We start from the raw sequence: 21,215 nt of genomic DNA, 5'->3' as shown, positions 1-21,215 counted from the left end.
CCAAGCTCATTTATGTGTGTTCACAGAGATGTGGTATCAAACACAAACAGTGTGAACTTGTTAATCAGTTTATTGTGTGCTTTGCCCCACTCTGTGAAGACAAGAGGAGTCACTCACAGCAGGGAGCAGCCAGAACCTCTTTTCCACTCTTGTGGTTATGTCAGAGTACAAAGTGCAAGGGAAGAGGCCCATGATGAATCCCTGCCTCAGCTTCATTCTATTTCCCCATCTCATCTCTGTGCTTCCATAGTAAGGTTTTCAAAGCTCACTTAGGGATAAAAAAAGGAAGCCAATTGGGAGATGATGCTCCCAGATCAACACCTTAAGGAAGATCTACTATTTCATTCTCACCGTCAAAACAAACATATTTTGGGGGATATTTTGGAACCACAGGACAGACTTAGCAGCAAATTTTGCCACATTTGTCCAAAATGAGCTCAAGAAATATCTCAGCCATATGGAAAATACAATGATTTTATCTCTGCTGATCACAGTGCTTTGACAGTAGGGGATGAAAACTGCAGATAGGCACAGTGAATGAAGATCCTACGAGACTTTTTTATGTTTGTGTGTACTTGTTGTCACTTCAAACCTTTTAGTTTTCCTGCATTTTGAAGGCAAAGGTTCTATAATTTATATTTTTCCCCCAAAACTGAGTGGATGCTGCAAACCAGCCAACTGACACATCTCAGTTCTTCTCCACCCTCAAAGAAAAATACAAATTAAAGATGCAGTATCCTGTCTCCACACTGGGCAGGAAAGCAGATGCCAGACAGAACCCACAAACAGGGTAAGCAATAGCTAAAAATAGAGCTCCAGATTTGTGTTCAGGCTCAAGCAATTCAGGTTTCATAAGCCAAGGGTGAGATCCTGCACAGAACTGTCTTGTGGAATATTTCTTCCATCAGTTTGCCCAAGTTTTCTGGAATATCTACATTTACAGTGATTGTAAATTCCACCCTTATCACCAAAGTACCTCCCTCTGAGCCTGCTGCTTAGTTGGATCAGGTGTTCCCTGGCTTTATATTGCAAGGGAGAGGGGTTGACCCCCTTCTGCACATTTTTTGGGATTTCACACAGGTGTAAATCCCACCTCCACCACCTCACAGGGCACTGCTCCCTTCCCCAGGCTGGGGATTCCTGGGCTGGTCACTCACTTGGAGCTGGAGTGGGGAAATTCCTGTTTCTCTGCACATATTTTCACTGTTGATTTGCAATAAACATAAAATAGTTGTCAATAATGTGCACAAATTACAAAGAGAAGGAAAGTAATGAGCAGTCACCAGCTCCCCAAGTGCTGTGGGAAATGACAAGGGACTCAGAGCAGGTGACAGACCCACCAGGAGGGCACAGCAGGGATGGAGTGAGCAGGGGCTGGTTTCACACCCAAGGGTGGCACTGCAGGGATGGACACTCAGGCTTTGAGGGCACTTCTGAAGTCTGAGCTTAGGAAAGCCCAGCACAGACCACAGGAATCCTGTAGCCTCCATGTAATGACTCAGTGAAAACCTCAAGGCCTGGCCTTGTCCAAGCTCCTCCTAAGGACTCATCAACAAGAATTTCTTTGGTAATTCATCTTTTTCCAAAAGCTACTGACGAAAACATGACCAACTGTATTTCTGATAGAAACTCCTAAGGTTAGCTGAGCCAAGTGCAGTCAGAAAACGTAATTAAACACTGAAAGAAGTCACTGCAGCAGTGTGCACACACCAACAGATGGCAAATCTACCACAAGCAATTGATCCTTTTTTAAAAGAAACCTGAATTTCACATACTTTTGTCTTGTTCCAGAACGTGCTTCGTTATAGCTCTTCAAACCTGATTTATCCTTGAAGCTGAAACCAAGCTTAAAAAAATCCAACTGGAATTTAGAGCAAATTTTGCCTCAGAGCACAGAATAAACCACCATGATGCTCCAATATGCAAATGTATCAACAATGATGAATACTTAAGGGATTGATTGCATCCAAAATCATCGTGATCTCCATCTTCAGGGTAGTTCTTGTGACAGCAGAAGGTGTTACTTCTGCAGTGAGAGAGAGCCAAAGATGTTGCCAGTTCCTAACTTTAGCTAGGAGCCCACATACCATGCCTCAAACCAGTATCCTAATCATCCCAGGTGAAAATTCTTCCCATTTTGGAAGATTATAATTAACTTCCTACTGAGCCATGCTTAGAAAAATGCCTCAACCTGAAAGATGAAATAGGAACTTAGTATCTGTCAGAAATAATTTAGCAGTAGCTGTTTGTGTCTTGCAGTATAAAGATACTGATTTAAAACTACATATTTAGAAGTTGTTTTCTCTTTATTGTGTAACAAAAGGACTTGACTGGATGAGTAATAGCTGCATGAGGAGCAGAGAGGAGGTCCTGAGTGCCACTTCAGGGGTGCCAGTTTGGGTCTTCAGACAATTGCTGCAGCAGTCAGTGCTGAAAGGGTCCCCAGTGCTGGAGGGACAGAGACCCACACCCTTCCAGCCCCCTGCTGCTCTGGGGGGTCACCACAGCTCCTCTGCTGCTTCTTCTCCACAGTCAAGGTTATTTTCCAGCCGTCTTGACTTTGCTCCTGTTCCAATTGGGGCACAACTTGACTCATCAGTTCTTTATTTGGAACACACATCACATTTCTGCACTTCATCAGTTCTGCTCCCACTGAGGTCACTCATTTGTGGCCATTCAATACTTCCTGCAAGTGCCCAGCTCTGAGTTTGACCTTTTCCCACTTCTCTGAGCCTGGAGCCACTCTTCAGCCCAGGATGCTCTTTGTAGCCCTGTGACTTTGGGTTCAGCAGGACACAAGCTGAGCACATTCTGGAATACGTTTCAGAATCAGTCTCTCAAGCCCAACTTCTTTTCCCATTAACTCTGGTGACAATATTCATAATAATTTCAATGGGAGCATGATAATTCTGTAAGTAATTGCTATCAGGAATTTAATTTAAACCTCATTTGACTGACATTTCTTGTTTGCAAGATAACTATTTTAGGAACAATGTCTTGCTAGTATATCTCTCTTCATCTTAGTCATGACTGATAACAGAATAATCATCCCAACCACTTTTCTTTTCCTGCATAATGGCTTTACTGCATTTTTACATAGCAAACACACAAGAATAGAAACAATTAGACAAATAACAGTATTATATGGAGATGAGCAGGGAAGTGACTAGAACTTACTTGAAACTCATTACTAGGCTGAGAAGCCTCTCGAGCCCCAACAGAGTTGTTGAAAAGAGTAAGGAACCATGCAAGTTGCCTCTAACTCATGTTTCCCTCAGCTGGGCTTACACAGGTGTATAAAATACAGAATGCCAACGTGCCAAAACTCCAACCTGCTCCTGATTTCACTGCCAGAAAGACACTGAGGGGCTGGAGTGAGTCCAGAGAAGGGAACGGAGCTGAAGCACCAGGAGAGGCTGAGGGAGCTGGGAAAGGGGCTCAGCCTGGAGAAAAGGGGGATCAGGGGAACTTCTGGTTCTGCACATATCCCTGACAAGAGGGGACAGCCAGGAACAGAGACAGGAGGAGAGGGGGCCAGGATGGACTCAGGTTGGACAGCAGCAGGAATTTCCCCATGGAAAGAGTGTCAGGCACTGGAACTGCCCAGGGAGGTTTGGACTCCCCATCCCTGGGGCTGTCCCAAGAAGGACTGGAGGTGGCACTGAGTGCTCTGGGCTGGGGACAAGGTGGGGATTGATCCCAGAGGTCTTTCCCAGGCTCAGGGATTCGGGACCCTGCGTTTCCCTACACGAGTTCACTGCCCATCCTCCAACACGATCCAACAGCACAGCAGCAAAGTCATCACTGTCCCAGTCACATTGTGCTTTTCCAGGACAAACCTGAAGCAGCAACTGCCAGCCAATGGATCTTTAATCAGTGTCTTTCCTACAGAGAAATGCCACAAAACACTTTGCAAGTCATTACCTTGTTCTTAATAACTGCCAGTAGCCACGGGGTGCTGAGTAAGGAGCGACAGGGCTCACCACCACTCCTGGCTCTTTGTCACATTCCCTCCTTTCTCTAAATCTACAGGGACAAGCAATTATGAAGAGTCTTCAGTAAGCTGACTTTGACACTGAAAGAGCTCCTTGTCCTCTCACTGAGGAGCTGTCACAGGCATCGATGGAGCTGTGGCAGAGCAGCCGAAAGTGCTAAAAAATTGACAGACGAGCAGACTTTCAGTGATAAGGAAAAAAATCCAGACCACGCCATGTGAGAGGCAGATTCTCACCGCCCTTAATGGGAGGGATTTTTAGTAAATGTTGTGAATTGGCTTCAGTGAGAAACAGGAGCACTCAACGGAGGAAACTCTCACAGGATGAGGTCAGACTTCTAGAATGGCTCTTACCACAGCCCAGCCCAGCCCAGCCGCAGCAATAAATCACCTGTGAACAGCAAAACAATTCTGGTGGGGTGCCTCAACCTCCCTAGCAAAGCTGCAAAACCTCAGCTCCAGCCTAGTTTCAGTTTGCATTTCACCAGTTTGGGTATTTTGAAGCAAGTTTAAAGAATGTAATTCTGAGCACCAATATTTATCTCATAAAAGGAGAATCTTTGATTTTTCTTCCTGCAACAAACACAGTGTGGTACTGATGCCTCTGGTACCACCTCTGGAAGGCCAGCAAAAAGCACTAGGCAGGACCCTTCCAAAGAGGAGGATCTGCTTTTTTAATACAAAAATTAATAAGCCTCACTTTTAAAATCTAACAGTAATCTCGAGGAAAAAAGAAATAATGCTGAGTTTGTGTGGGAAGGAAGCAGATTTAAATCTCAAATGAATGACATACCTTGTAATTACAGGAGCCATTGAAAGAGATAGTCAGAATTAAAATACTTCCAATATTCACAGCGAAATATTAATTTGAAATTTTTCAAGGGTGGATAACTGCTCATAAACAGAGGCAGATGATCAAGGGCTGGAGTTCAAATTAACTCGGAGGAAGAAGTCAGCCTTGTTAAATGATATCTAAAATTGTCCCTGAGCTCAGCAGAGAGGGCTTGAGGCAGCTTTTGGCTGGGCGAGCAGCAACTGGGATTTACTGTGAAATTGTGCCTTTGTGAGTGCCACAGCTTCCTCCCAGCAATGCCTTGCAGAAGCACATGAACTCTGAGAATGCTTCAAAATTTAAATTAAAACACCTTTCCAAATTTTCAATCACCAAACAATGGGTGATTAAGAGCAATCATTAAGCTTGCAGCAACAGAAGTAATGTATTTCTTCCGTTATGACAAAGTCCTCATTGCTTCATGCATTTTAATAAGACACTTATAAAGTATTTTATGTTGCACCTAGCTATTAATACTGGCTATTTGGCACTCTAGGTGGAAGATGTTTTCACTCAGAGATGATTCCATCTGTATTAACGCTACAAATAAAACTATGAACCCATTTTATGTCAATTATTGGCATTTTTTTGGACCCGGAGGACCCAATGGATTCAATTAATAGCATTTTTTTGCACCCAATAAACTCAATTAATGGCATTTTTTGAGTAAAGATGATTACCTGAGCACAGAACCAGCAGGAGACCCCAAGACTCCTCAGATATGACTTTAATGGGATAAACACATGGTATCAGCTTTCTGTACAGAACATTTGCCATAAATATTTTCTCCTCAAAGGATTTTTCCTCCATAAAATGCCACTCTGATTGCTCAGCATTCCCCTCTGATCCCCCCGTGTCACTCTGATGGATCTGCTGAACCCGCCGAGAGCTGCGGGGAGCTCAGGGGAGCCCAGGATTGTCATTCCCTGTTTGCCTGCTTGTTTGTTTAACTCCAACCCCGCGGTTCTGGCTCCCTCCAAATTCTCTTGGAGACTCTGGGAGTGCTTTTCCAGAGCCGTTGGCTTGTCACAGTGACACTTCTGTTTCACTCTGCTCCGTGCAGCTGCAAACAGAGAGAATTTCCCTGCAGACACCTTGGCTGCTGCTCCATTCCTGACCGTGGAACTGGTGAGGAATTCACACAGGCTGGGAAAAGCCAGGAGCACTGGGATGGCACTGCAGCTCAACAGGACTGAAATATTCCAGAGGAGGCACCAGGATGATCAGAGGGATGGAACAGCTCTGCTGCAGGGAGAGATTGGGAGAGCAGAGATTGTCCAGCCTGGAGAAGAGATCCCATCGTGGCTGTCCAGTGCCTGGAGGGAGCCCACAGGGAAGATGGAGAGAGACGATTTCCAATGGCTACAAAGTGCCAGAGAGTAGGGTTAGATGGGATATTAGCAAAAAATTCCTCCCTCTGAGGGTGGGGAGACCCTGGCACAGGGTGCCCAGAGAAGCTGTGGCTGCCCTGGATCCCTGGCAGTGCCCAAGGCCAGGCTGGATGGAGCTTGGAGCAGCCTGGGACAGTGGAAGGTGTCCCTGACCCTGGCAGGGGTGGCACTGGATGGGCTTTAAGGTTCCTTCAACCCCAACCCAAACTGTGTCCTATTGACACCTCCCAGGGACCACATTCCCTCCTCCCTCAAGAAGTTTTTGAGCTGGAAATCATGGTCTGAACTTTTACAGGTGTCCTTAACCCCTCAGTGACCAGCCTGATCAACCCTAAGCACATTTATAACCCTCAATGGTTTGTTGTAAATGACGAAGCAATTCAAGGAGTCACCCAAAAAGAGTAAATTAAAGCTATCAAAGGTCAGATCTTGGCATGAGGAAGCTGTAATGACTCAGTTTATCCAGAGCATGAGTGGGATCCATTCAAGCTCTCATACATTGAACTAAGAAATGCTTCCAGCAAAAATACTTGCCATTGTAAAACCTTTGGGATACGAAAAAATATAAATAACATTATTAGTAGATAAGGGAAAAACAGCTTTTAAAACCTCTTTAGCAGGGGATTTTCTAATGGACTGTATTTTAATTTTTGCTTATTACTACACTGCTTTTAAACAAATCATACTTTGTGCACAGATTTTCCTTTCCTTGCATGCATTCTAGCCCTAAAACATTCCAGTGAAAAGTCCACAGTATGTAGCTGATAGTGAAGCAAACAAAAAAAAAAAAAAAAAAAAAAAGGCTAGGTTTTATTTTTTCCTTATCGAGCCAAAAATCGCCCGTCATCCCAGCCCACAGCTACTCCCACGGGCAGCGCTGTCAGCGCTCTCACAGCCCGCCCCGCCCCGCGCCGCTTCCCGGGAGCGGCACCGGCCCGGGGACACCGGGGGACACCATCCTCTGCAGGTGATACCGGGTGACACTCTCCTCTTCAGGTGACACTGTCCTCTTCAGGTGACATCATCCTCTTCAGGTGACACCATGTGACACTGTTCAGGTGACACTGTTCTTTTCAGGTGACACTGTTCTCTTCAGATGGCTGCTCCTCCAGGGCCAGCCCCCCCACCCCAGTGCCTTGCTGTGCTCTGCTCCCGTTCCCTGCTGCTCTCCCTCTCTCCCCCAGGACCGAGGTTTCCATGGCTGGAACTCTGAGCATTCCCAGCTCTTCTTGTTTTACCAGTTTCCATTTCTCCATGGTGCATGGACACTTTGTGTCTCAGTTTAATCTTTGTTCACTCTTCCAAGCTGGATCAGTCCTGTTCCCTTCCTGCCGTGCCCTCCTGAGGATACACACACCCAAGGGGTGGATGGAAGGAAGATTTCACAGAATCCTCTAGGCTGGAAAAGAGCTCTGAGTCCAGCCTTTGGCTGATGTGTGATCTGGATCTTGGATCCCCCATTTAAGCCCAAATCATGATGGTGGCAAAGGCAGGAGGCCACAAATCCAAGCCTTTGTTTTATCCCCATTCTTGGTGTATTTACAGCTCCTGTCATTCCTGCTCTGCAGAGCCACTCTGAGATGGGGTGACCTGTGTGTCCCTGTCCCCACCCACCTCCCAGGTTATCTCTGTCTCTCCTGCCTGCTGAGCTGTCTCCTCTTCTACATACACAAGTTTTCTTTCCACATTGAAACCCTTGAGCTCACAAGACGTGTGTGCAGCTCCAGGTCTCATGATCCTCAACCGATTTAACCAATATTTCTACTTTTGCTGTTGTTGAACATTCAGAGTGAGATGACAACACTCACTTCTTTCCTCTCTCTTCATTGGAAATTTCCTTTTTCCAGGAAGCAAACATTCTCTGCTGGAAGGGGGTGATCCCTGTGTGAGCCATGGCAGTGGTGTGGAGGTGGGAGGTGATGGAGAGATGTCCCTGTCATTACAGGAACAGCAAATAAAATGTCCCTCACCTGGCTGGACCAGTCACTGCCCCAGGTGGGAAATCTGCAATCAGTCTCTAATTCCTGCTCATGGCCTGGCTGTTAATTGGAGCTGCACTGAACCCCAGCATGGTGGAGCCAACAGAACCTCTGAGCCACGGTGGGATTTTGATTTTGGGGTGACTCAGAGGGGCCCCCACTGCCCCACCCCCACGGAATTCCAGGCACACACACTCCCTGCCCAGCCATGCACAGCCCATCCCCAGAGCCCATCTGAGCTATAAATACTCACCCAGATCATCCACCGACATTTAAATATAATGCAGTGCCAGCGAGAGGGGTTTGAAATATCTGAGGGATGTGGTATCTTGGAAACCGATTGCCTCGAGTTGCCCAAATCAATTACAGAGTGAATCAACACATGGCTCTGGCGTGGGAGCAGCGAGCAGCTGGTGCTGCCACCCGTCCCTGTCCCCATCCCTGTCCCCAAACCTGTCCCCAAACCTGTCCCCGGGCTGGGAGCACAGCAGGGAGCCCCAGCTGCTCCTGCTCCCCCAGGACAGGGCACTGAATGGGGCAGCTCTTATCTCAGCTCCTTCAGATGAATTAAAGAGGGCAAAACCAATTGAAAACCATCTGCAGAGGTGATAGGAATCTTTATCTGGGGATGTTTGCACAAATTAAAAGGGTTTTACTGCTAATTGCTGATATTTTGTCAATATTTTCTACCTGTCTTCAGGCCACCAGCAGCACTTGCTCTGAAAATTGTGAGTCCTGGTTCTTGCAGAGGACACAGATCACAGCAGCTCACAGCCCCCCATGGCAGCAAGAAATGGCATTTTCAGCCACACACTCCAGGGATTTGTATGGAAAAAAATAGATTAATTAACATTTTAAAGAACAGAAACTCAGAAAATCATCTATTTCTGAAGTGTGGTTGTAGAACTTGCAGAAATGTGTCCATCCTATTCCCATGGCCCAGATTAGGTAAAATACACATTCCAGTGGGATTTTTGCCAAAAAGGGCTAAACCAGGGAGCCTGTGCCAGCACTAGTGGGTTCAAACCCTGTGCAGGTGTTTGGTGAGGAGCCACAACCTCATCCCCACACAGGAGCTGAGCACCCTCAGCTGTTTCATTCCTCCCTGATCAGTTTGGATTCCTTGGCCAGGCTCTGTAAAAAGGCTGAAATTTTAAATAATGGTCCAAAAATGGCATGATGCAGCCGGGAGAGTGTGGGTTGCTGAGAGAAGGCTGAGCTAAATATTTGGCAGAATTAAGCAAACCAGGAAAGACATGTGGGCATAAAGAAATAATTCAATATTCAACTTCTGGCAGAATTCATGATATCTGTTTATAGTTCAGATCAGAGTGAGCCATTTCTTACTATTATGGGAATGAAGGCCTGGGGGGTTGGTTGCAATGGGTTTGCAACTGTTAAATGATTTACAGAACATTAAATTCAGGTTAATTAACCCATGGTCTGTGAGCTGGTGGAGTGTCTCATTCCCAGGTGCCATTCCAAGGATTTGGCTTTCCCAAAATTGGCTCCCCTGGAGTGGTTGCTGCTGTCCTGCTCTGCCCATCCTTGAGGGCTGGGACCTGCTGAGTGACTCTCCAAAATTCACTTCAAATTCCCCTGAATTCTGACCAAGCTCAAAACCTTCAGAAGAAAGAAGGGCTTTTAATTGAAAATCTCACGTTTAACAAAACAAGAGGAGATTGCCAGGGAAGATTGAGGTTGGGGAGAAATTTTCCTTCAAAAAAGTCAAATAAGATTTTCTAGTGAACAAAATTCTTCACAGTCCAAGGTTATTCCAGATTTCCAGCAAGAAATAACCAAGAAGCAAGAACTTTGGTGCCCCCAAACCTAAATCCAGGTGGGGAAATTAAACTGGAATATGCTCCTGGTTTATGGCTGCACCTTCAGTCTGATCTCTTCATTAAATTCCAGATTTATTTTAATATTCGATTTTTCATTGAGACAAAAATAGTGTTCATACTGAAATGTGAAGCATGGTGAGAATTCAAGGCATTTTTCCTCAATTCCTGGTGGTTTTTGCCGCCAGGTGGCAATGGAGCTGCAGCAGCTCCGGGCTCGGGTGGGCTGTTCCCAAAACACCCGAGTTCAGAGTCCCGGAAGGTTTGTTACTAAATCTTTGGGGTCAGACAGGTTTAACTCCGCTCACCCATGTTCTCTCTGGTTTTCCCCTCCCTCTCGGCAGCCGAAATTCCCAAGCTGGACGGGGCTGAGCTCGGAGTTTGGGTGATTTTGGAGAGTTTAATTAACCAGGATGATGCAGATCTGCAGGGCAGGAGAGGAGCCCGGTGAGCCCGCGGCCACATCGGCAGCGGCCAGCGGCGGGACACGGGAACACGGGAATTGGGGATACGGGAATTGGGGACACGGGACACGGGAACACGGGAATTGGGGATACGGGAATTGGGGATACGGGAATTGGGGATACGGGAACACGGGAACACGGGACACGGGACACGGGACACGGGACACGGGAACTGCGGGACACGGGACACGGGACACGGGACACGGGAACACGGGACACGGGACACGGGAATTGGGGATACGGGAATTGGGGATACGGGGACACGGGAACACGGGACACGGGAATTGGGGATACGGGAATTGGGGATACGGGAATTGGGGATACGGGAACACGGAACAGGGGACACGGAACACGGGACACGGGACATGGGACAGCGGGGTGCGGGAACTGGAGGATGCGGGATTGGGGGATACGGGAATTGGGGGATACGGGATTAGGGGATAAGGGATTGGGGGATACGGGATTGGGGGACACGAGAATTTCGGGATACGGGAATTTGGGGATATGGGAATTGGGGGATACGGGAATTGAGGGATCTCGGAATTTCGGGACTCGGGAATTGGGGGATCTGGGAATTGCGGGATCCGGGAATTGAGGGATACGGGAACTGGGGGGCCCGGGGGCTGCGTAATCCTGGAATTTGGGCACCTTGAAATTTCAGGATCCGGTAATTGCGTGGCCCGAGAATTGTGGGACCCTGAAATTTCAGGATCCGGGAATTGCAGGGCCCAGGAATGTCGGGATTTGGGAATTTCGGGATCCGCCCGCAGGTCGCTCCCTGCCCTGCCCGGCACAGGGCGCGCAGCCCGCTCCAAATCCCTTTTCCGTGCGGTGCCTCGGCTCTCCCATCCCTGGGGCTGAATCCCGTTCCCCTCCTGTCCCTGCCCCGCGCCCCGGCTGCTCCCGGAGCCACCGAACATCAGCCCCAACAACTGCCCCGCTTCCCATCCACGGGCACTGCGGCCACGGGATTTAGCTCTGGAGATCTTTAACTTAGCAAACGCCACGGGATGGGACGCAAAGAGCACCAAGAGCTCACATTTAGCTTCAAAATAGCTTTAAAAAGCCCCAAAGCTCCACCTGAACTGAGCTGGGTCAGTGCTGGGCGTGCAGTGCCTCCACTGGACACAAATCCCATTTTGGGAAGGGACATTCACTGCTCCTGGGACAGAGGGCTCCAAGTTCTGTATAAAATTTTGTATAAAATTCTAATTCTGAAAAGCCACTCCATAAATTTATTCATTCATATGGGCTGAGCTCTGATGTGGATTTAATTCTTGTTGCTCTGAACAGAACTGAACATTTACAAGGCCACAATAAAGACAGAAACTGAGAAATTCATGTAGGAAAAGGAGTTAGTTCACCTTTATTTCATTTCTCCATAGTCCCAAACTTGACAGACGTAGAAAAATATCCTTGAGTCAGTAGACAAATTTACCAATGCTAAATAGCCCTTTTCTCTGACCATCTGGGCCACCCTAAATACATTTGTACAAGCATTACTTCAGGGGCTTTCAATAAAAGGTTCTTCTAAACTATAAACAATAAACTACAGAGGAAAAACTCGAGCTACCAAAGCATGCAGATGAAGGGATCTTCCAAAAAAAAAAAAAAAAAAAAAAAAAAAAAAAAAAATTAAGAAAGCAAACCAACCTTGAGATGCATTTGGAAGAAAAAACAAATTAGGACAATTTGAGGAAGAAATAATTAATTAAGAGAAGTCAAAGCAAACTCTGTCAAGGATCTGTGGATAAGTTAAAATATCTATGGCACAACTTTTCACAAAAAAAAAAAAAAAATTAAGGCGAAGACCAACGTTTTATATAAAAATAGCTGAGCAGGCTTCTAAAGCAGGAAATCAGCATTTCCAATGATGACTCTGTTAATACAAGATTATAAATACCCTTTATATACACAGAAAACCAACTCAATACAAATGTCTGGACTGTTTCTCTGGGCATCTGGCACTCCAAATGCCCAGATCAGGTGTCCTGGACCATAGTGGAGGTACTTCAGTTGAAGGTTTGTAGTAGTTTCTTTGCTACACATACTGATACAAATCATAAAAATGCAATATAAATAAAGATTTTCACACAGAAACTCAGGAATATGCTCAGGTTACAAAGCTTAAGGAATTGGCCCAGAAGGAAATGACAAAATATTTAAAATCATCAATTATCCTGTTTTGCAGGCAAAGGAAAACATCCAAGTTATACAGTAATATTTAATTTTCAGATTTTTTTTTTTTAATGAAACTGATTCCTACAGTGAAAATAAAGCAGAAGTTATTGTGGCAGAAGATTCATGATCTCTTCAGAAATACAGCAGTTTGTTTATTTGCCAAGATTACTCAGAAATATGATTTATGGGCATTTTCATAAATTTCCAAGCCTAAAAGTTACCAGTTGCATGGACATAAACAATAAACCATTTTTGTATGGATGTATTTGACTAATTTTCAGAACTATGCAATTGATATGCAGCAAGAGAGAAAAATAAGAGCAAATGAAATCTATTTGAGAAGAATTTCATTAACATTTCAAGTTAAAATACCTTTGTAGAGCTACTGTGATCAAGTTCAGTGTATCTGTGCACATTGTAAATCTGCATCTGAGTGTTCACACACACTCAGTAATTCCAGAAACAACCCCAGAAATTATCAAATTCCTACTGGAGAAGACAATTTTCCCCCAGCACAACTCAGTGGATTTGAACTGTATTTCACAAAATCTGCAGATATAGCAGAAGCTCTTGTTTTCCACAGCACAGAAACCTTTTAATTTATTGAAATTTTCTTGATTAAAACCCAGACCCTTCATTTCTGCCTCCTTGTGCCTCATTCCCTCCATCCCCCTTGTGCATCCTGCCACCCTTCCCTGCACTCCAGGGAGAGAAATGTGATGGGGGAAATTCAAGGAACTCTTTTCAGATGAAACCTGAATACAAACATGGTCTAAATTTACATTTGACCTCAGTTTGTTACTGACCCATTTGCATTTAACAATTCAAATTCTTTCTACAAGGTCTCTATAAAGTTATGCCAAAAAAAGGAAACAACTGAAACAAAAATCTGCAGAGGTATTTATGAAGTGTGATGTCTCAGGAAGTGTAAAATCCTTTTCCTTACAGTGCTGAGATCACTGACTGCTGTCTCAGATTAAGTCATCTGATGCACTGAGCAATGTTCCAACAATCACTAATACCAGAATTAAGGATAACACCAATTTCTCACAGTAACTGCACCAAAACCAGCACAGCCACCCCACCATCCTTCAGCTTTAACAGAAATATTTTCTCCCATTAACATATGCTAAGCTTTTCTCCCTAATATCCCATAATTTCCTTCTCCATGGACTGTGATGAACACAAATACAGAAAAACAGCACTAAAATAAAAACAAAGTGAGATGGCTCACACTCAGCAAAAACCAAGCACAAACTGAAGGATGCACATTGGGAATAATTTATTGCCTATAAAAGGTTAAAAAAAACTCCTAGATTCACATTTTCTGTGTGGGTTTAAGGGGTGTCACATTTCAGAGGTAGTGTTGTGTAAAATGTAAATCAGAGCTGGAAAAGAGTTATTGACTTAGTTCAGTGACATGGGAAACTGTTCCCAGAGCCAAAGCACTGACCTGAACTGTTTTCCTTCCAGGAACATCCTTGATCACCTCCTTCAGCCAAGAGGATTTGCTCCTTTTGAGGGAAAAGAACCCCCACAAGCCCAAGGCTCTGCCCTGTTTCTGTTCTGACCAAAGCAGCTGCTGTTTTCCAGAGCAATAAATACTCAGACTAAACTCCTGTTCTTCCATGGAAAACACCCATTTTGTAGTGCTGCTCTCTGACTATTATTTTTTCCCCAAAATTTTCAGATTTCACATGTGGTCAAAAGTTCTTGGTTAAAGAAATCAAGGCCCACAGTGCAGCTCATGTTCTCTGGCAGCCAGGGGGAGTTTCCTCACTCTCCAACTTTGCTGAGCTGGGAGGATTTGGGGCAGGAAAGGCAGAGCCTGAGCCAGAACAAGTTGTGAATTGTCCCAGTGCCAGGAATTCTGTGCTGCTCCCTTCATCCCTTCCTGTCCCTCCTGACACCAGCAGTGACTGAGGGAAGGTCAGACTGTGCAGTTTGTGTTCAGGGTCAGGGACACAGCAAAGGGCAGGGACTCCCATCCCAAACCAGGATGTCCTTGATGCTGCTGGTTTGTTCATCACTCCCCTGTCTGAGCCCAGCAGCAGACACAGCTTCTCCCCTCAGGGAAGCAGAACCAGGACATTCCTCACTCACAGGGCTGCAAAGCCCCAAACCCTCCATTTCAAACCTTTTATTGCCTTAGTGAAAAGAAATACTTGGAGAGATTAAAGTGCAGAGCTGCCTCCAGGGCCAGGCACTCCAGAAACCTCTTAGGTTCATCTGCTCAGGTACCTTTAACCTGCCCCAAATTCACCTACTGGAGTATTTCTTGTTTTACTGGAGTATTTCCTGATACTGTTACTCCTGTCAGACCTATGGATGTGACTGAAGCATCACCCAGAGGGAGAGGAAAGGAGGCAGAGCTCCAGCAAACAGGATTTTAACCATGAGCAAACTGTCCAGCATCAAAAACAGCTCCCCAGGGAGAGCCTGTCCTGCCTCTGGGTAAAGTGCTCTGGGCCACTTTCCCACCTGGGTTTCCTCAGAAAGACATCACTGATGTTCCCATGGATGCTTTGGGAATGAACAACACCAGGGAAGTCACTGTCCATGGGCACAGGAAATGAGAGACTTTGCAGGATGGTCCAGCACTGACCCATGGCCACAGAAAGGTGATAAAAGCACCATAACTCACACTGGTCACTGACTGGGAGGGGCTGGGCTCTGTCACCCTGGGGAGCACAGGGTGAGCTTTATCTCCTGAGGGAGGTTATGAAAGGATGACCTGCACTAAATGCAGGAGCCTGTAACCATCCTGCAGACAGGGGCAACACCCTGAACCCAAACCCACCCCAGAGCCACCCCACTGCTCTCCACCATTTAACCACCTCTAATGGCAACAGTCATTAGGTTTTGGTGGAAATACTGAAAAAAATCCAGCCAAGGAGCCTTGGAGCATCTTCCACCTGATTCTGTTACTCAGGGCTATAATTTATACTCTTTTTTCCTGATTATCCTGTAGTGTTGTCAAGTGTCCCAGGCTGTCTCCCCACAGAACATCCCCCTGCCTGCTCTTCCCAGCTGCACATCCAGCAGGATTCCATCTTCCTGGAGAACAGGAACAATTGCTTGTATCTAGCAAAAACAGTTCATTCAAAATTCATTCCTTTGATTTGTTTGGATATGAAATAGCAGCAAGACAGCAAAATAGGAATCATCAATGGAAGTTTTTCTTGCAAGAAGGTGGATGATTTCATTGACCATGAAATTGAGAACTCCTGTTAAGAGTATCCTGCCCTCTGTCATGGGAATTCAAGTGGAAGAAGCAGGAAAACAGGGACCAAATAGTGGCAAATCCCAGCACTGTTTTTTAAAATTTCACAAAAAACAAGAGGTTTCATTGCCAGTGGCACAAATTTCCTGTCTAAAGAGAACAGCAATAGGAACCATTGTCAGCCTGGCATAGAAAACCCTTTATAAATGAGTTTTTCAGAGCAAGCAGAATTCCAGCTCAGCTCTATCCCCCCTGTGAAGGACAGCACTGTCAGCTCTGCTCACAAACTCCATCTCTACTCTGAGTTTTAATGTCTCAACTCACACACAGCAGCTTGGAACTCTGGGCTTCCTCTGTGGAAGGGAAGCTCTGCTGGGAATTTACAGAACTGTACAAGGGGCAGAACTGAGACTTTTGGTTTTTCAGAAGACCTTTTAAAGCTGTTCCTGCCCTTTCTGCAGCTGGTATTTAACAGTATTGCTAAAAGCTCCTCGTGCCTGAGGAGAGACTAAAATCCTGAAAGAGCAGAGCTCACTACTGATTCTAAACAAAAAGAGCTGTACAAGTGATTAGGGAGGAACTGATCAGACTCAGAAAACCCTAAAACCCCAGTTTAATCCCAGCATTAAAGAAAAGAGAGATGTAAATATTTCCCCAACACTCTGGATTTTCTGAGCTACACCTTGGACCTCCCACTGAAATGAAGGGGATTACTCACTGCATGAACAAGGATTCCCCAGAGTCAATTATTATTTGGCTTAAAGTGGGAAGATCAGGTTTTTTACCAGACTGAAGTACCAGTGTGAAAAATGCTTGCTGAGAGTTGGAATTGGAGCATCAATGCCATGGGCAGGCACCTGCAGCATCCACAGAACCATCCTGGAGGAAAAGAGCTCCAGGACTGAGACCTGCCTTGGGCTGTCACCAGCCTGTCACCAGGGCCAGGCACTCATGGCCACCAACACACTGAGTCCCCCTGAACATCTCTGCACATCCATTCCACCACAGGAGTGAAGGGATTCAGTGCCAACAGCTCTGGGAAGGAAGAAATTCAGTTCAGCCCCTGCCTGCAGTCGAGATCACAGTTTAGAAATGGCACTTGCCAAAAAATGCAGCAGGCAGGGCTTCAAACCAGACCTGCAAAACTCACTTCCCAACACTGGAAAACCTTTCAGGATGCAATGACAGCTGTGGAATTCTGACTGGCTTGGTAAACTGGAGCAAAGTGTGTGGAAAAATATTTAAGCAAGACTTAAAATAATAAGAAGAACTTTAGCATTCAGGCTTTGACAAATAAGAACTGTGACTACAATCATTAAACTCTAATGAGTGTAAACATCCAATCCCATTGCTACTGTACTAGGAAGTTGTGTCCTGCAGCTATCAGGGTTCCCATTTCCACCTCATTTCTTCCAACACTTATCACTGCTTTCTTGCATTAATAATTTATTAACAATAATTCATTTTTTTCAGTTAGCCTTTTAAGGTTTTTTCAGCTATTTTGGTCAGAAAAATGGAAGATTTAACAATCTCAAGTCAGAAAACAAAAAAAACACTTCAGTTTAATTTCAGGTTTTCAAGCACAACTCAGAGAAAGCCTGTTATTCTATTTGAATCCCCAATTTTTAGTCCACCTACCTGAGTAAAAATGGGGAAAAATATAATAAACAGGCCTGGGGAGCACGTGGAGCTGGAGAATTCACTGTGTGTCACACGACATTTGTTTCCCACTCCTGCTCAAAAAGACTTTGCTACAGAGCCAGAGATGTTCTGGAGAGTCCAAGTTAATCCTACCCAAGCTGCTACCAGTGACCCCTTCCCTCAGGCAGTTCTTTGATTTTCCAAACCCAGCATTCCCAATTCCTGGGCACTGCAAGGCTGGGAGGAGCTGCCCTGCAGCACAGGCTGCCTCCCTTGGGTGAGAACACTGCAGAGCAAAAGCCTCTCTGTCCCCTGCACCCTGCACCTCCTGTGGGTTGTCTGTTGTGTCTTTTCCACCAAAAAAATCCATCACAAACTGTCTGAGGCATTTTTCTCTGACAGGGATGAGAGGCTGAATGAGGTATCGTCGGGCTCTGGGGATGTGTGGTTGAAATCCATTTCTTCAAGTTCAGGAGGTAAGTTTGAAAGCAGAGCCTACAAGGGAAAAACATATCTAATATATAGTATGTACATGATGAGGTGTGGTTTTGATGTCAGCAGTGCTTGAAACAAAGAGTGAGAAAATTAATCAGGTTGTACAATCATAATTTGAGGGATAAACCCAAGGGAGGGACACAACACAAAAGAACAAACATCTTCTGATATTAAACACAGATATCAAACCTGCTCCAGGATTTACCTGCTGCTGTTCCTTATCATCTGATTTAATTGCAAGTATCAAACTCCGGGTAAACGTCTGCAGCTCAAAATATTTCTGTTTGTGGTTCTCCAGCTGACTCTCCATGAACCTGACTTCTTCATTCTGTGGGGAAACCAGAGTTCTGGGAATTAGCTCAGATCATGGAATCCTTCAGGCTGGAAAAGCCCTTTAAGACTGAGCCCAGCCATCCCCAGCACTGACATGTCCCCAAGTGTCACAGGTCTGTTAAACCCCTGCAGGGATGGGGACAGGAGGAAGCACACCTCAACACCCCTAGGATAAAACTAAATTGTCACTAAAATCTACTTTTAATGACAATGACAATCAAAGCCCAGATCTCTAGAAGTGATCAGGGGGCTGTGAGAAGAGACAGCAAATAAATTCCATTATTGCAGCAGAAGGCTTGACACAAAACTGAGGGAAAAGGACTTGAAAATTCCTCAAAGTTACCATGAATTAAAAGATAAAATCCTCCAGTGCAGCTGGGTTTGATGTGGATCAAGTGTCAGCTCACCAAGCTCCTCAGGATCCCACAAGTTACAGAATAACCAGGAATATCAGAGTGACAGAACAGCTTGGAAGGGACCTTAAGGATCATTTAGTTTCAAACTCTGCAGAGTTGTTTATGGGGCTGGAATTGGATGTAATGTACTACAAAATGAGGAAATATCAATAATTTGTGTGCTTTGGCTAAAAAGGCATTTCTCAATCTATACTATCTCTTAATTAAAAATTCAGATTTGATAAGTATTTCCATTTATTCCAAGTATCTCTTCTCTTTCAAACTAATTGGATCAAAATGCTAAACCTGTTGATCAGTGCAGAGCTAAAATTCATTTTCTCTGGTTATTCACCTCTGCAAAAATCATGAAAATCAAACTGTTTATTTAGGTTACAAGATCAAAGGCAATGCTCATTTCTGCAGAAGGGCTGTGCTTAATAGCACCAACTCATGAGGGAATAATGAAAAAAAATAATATTTATGCTCTCACTGGCTGGAATTCAGCTTTAGTAGACATGAAAAGCTGTGACTACATGGTGCTCTAAAGATTTGCAGGAAACCTTTAAAGATGGTTGTATTTTTGTTTATTTTTGTTGTTTTTTTTCCTAAAAAATTTTCATTTTTTCAGTGAAAGCACTGCTAACCACACTGTTCCAGGGAATGAGAGAGGAATATTTGAGCTGCAACTCTGAGGCTTCCATAAAAAATCTGCTGAGTTCTTCCCAATGGATACTTAGCAGTTGCCTGTTTAGCTCTGGATTTTGCCCAGCCCAGGAAGAATTCAGATTTAGGCAGAAAACTCAGGGAGTGATCAGAGCTGTCAAACAACTCTGGCTCTGCAGGGCACTGTCACAACAAGGCTCTCACTCTGCTGACAGGTGACATTAACAAAAGGTCATTCCCTCTCCTGATTCATCCTCCACTGCCCTTCCCAGGAAAATGCTGCTGGAAGGAGGAATTTCTGTTCTGAAGAGATGATCTCTTTATTATTTTGGTAATTGATTACTGTCAGGAGAACAGAGCTGGCTCCTAAGGGAAAAAAATCAGCAATGGAGGTAAAAACTCAAGGAAATGTGGAATTTTGGCAACTCCTGGGAGGGCAGCAGAGCCACAACCCCCAGATCCAGCTGCTTCTCCTCCCTCCCACAGCCACCACTCCCAGGCATGTCCTGGGGAATGAATCCTCCTCAGATCCCCCCATTCCAGCAGAGGATTCCAGCTGCTCAGTCCCTTCCTGAGCTGGCAGCACCAGGGAAAGTGTCACAGCATTCCAAAGAACAATTCTGCTGGAGTGGCTCCATAAATCCCTTTTTGGGACACATGGGGGAAGCTGCAGCTCTGTAGAAATGGGGTTTTCCTGCCTCCATTTGGGTGGAAACATGGATAAAGTAGCTGGGGGTGGGATGAGGGCATGATGTGCACAGCAGAGGAATTCAGGATCCCAGAATCTTTTGCTGCAGAATTCCTGACAGATCCACCCCCTGAACTCCCTGGGGATTATCCTGTCCCATGGCCCCATCACTCACCTTGTAATCCAAAAGAGAACTCATCTGATCCACTTCAGAATTGCTGGTCAGATCACTCTCTCCATCATCTAAAATTTCTATTTTCTGAAACAGAAGCAAACAGCTCATTCCAATGCACAGAGGAGAACAAACAAGGATCCTCATCCCAAAGGGACAGAAAGGATGAAGGATGAAGGCAGGAGAGCTCTGTGCTGGCTGCTGAGGAGTTCAGAGCCCCCATTAGATGGCAATCATGCACCTCAGGCAGCAGATGCAGCAGGGATCCAGCAGGAGCTGCTGCCATGGAGACTGGGGCTGTTTACACAGGAGAAGATCCCTGGCCCAGCTTTTTGACTTTAGGTTGCACATTTATCCCCTCTCAGCCCCTGCTCTGCTCTTGCAAAGGAAGGTTTGGAAATTCATCCCTCTGGATAAACCAGCCAGTCCTGAGCTATTCCTTCCCTAAAGAAACTAAGGAGTTCTCCTCTGCCCTTCCCTGGGAAATGCCCTCAGCTGCAGGGGATGCTGATCCAAAGGACACCCCCAAATGCAGAAATATGGCTATTTTCACCTCATTCACAAAATTTTGGGGAGCTTTTTATACTGAGTTTCTAAAGATACCTAAAGCACAGTGTTAAAGCCAAGCTTGACTATGACTCAGAAATACATCCCAAGTTTTTTTACTGTTTTGAATTGTTGTTAAACATTTATGAATCTGTCTATAATAACTTAAAGCAATTTCCCTATTTTTTAGGATTAACCCAGTGCAGGGCAGGACCCCTGACCCAATCCATGTCCATGGGTCATTCCTGAGGTGTTATTTTGGAGGTTTTTCCTGCAGCACGTGCCTGCACACCAGGAACTTCCCTGAAATCACTCAGGAGAAATCCTTCCAGGAGCATTCCCAGCTCTCCCTGGCAGGACCCAAAACTCCCAAGGCT

At 45.3% G+C, this 21,215-nt stretch overlaps 2 protein-coding genes across 3 annotated transcripts in view; one reads left to right on the top strand and one right to left on the bottom strand.

The window, feature by feature from the left end:
* The window catches only part of LOC306808552 (sodium/hydrogen exchanger 2-like), a 516,475-nt gene that overhangs the window by 350,364 nt on the left and 144,896 nt on the right, over positions 1-21,215 (top strand). The gene's annotated exons all lie outside the window — the stretch shown is intronic.
* The window catches only part of HDX (highly divergent homeobox), a 39,790-nt gene continuing 30,413 nt past the window's right edge, over positions 11,839-21,215 (bottom strand). For both annotated transcript variants that reach the window (XM_079319228.1, XM_079319229.1), the window contains 3 exons: positions 20,296-20,379; positions 18,247-18,369; positions 11,839-18,041 (listed from right to left, as the gene is read on the bottom strand). In XM_079319228.1, the coding sequence (XP_079175354.1) occupies positions 17,916-18,041; positions 18,247-18,369; positions 20,296-20,379 (333 nt within the window). In that variant the 3' untranslated portion in view covers positions 11,839-17,915. The remainder of the gene's footprint in view (positions 18,042-18,246; positions 18,370-20,295; positions 20,380-21,215) is intronic.

Source organism: Erithacus rubecula, assembly GCF_903797595.1.
Source record: "Erithacus rubecula genome assembly, chromosome: 15".
Lineage (NCBI taxonomy): Eukaryota > Metazoa > Chordata > Aves > Passeriformes > Muscicapidae > Erithacus > Erithacus rubecula.
The sequence above is the reverse complement of the archived record's forward strand: the minus strand, read 5'-3'. Positions and strand labels throughout refer to the sequence as shown.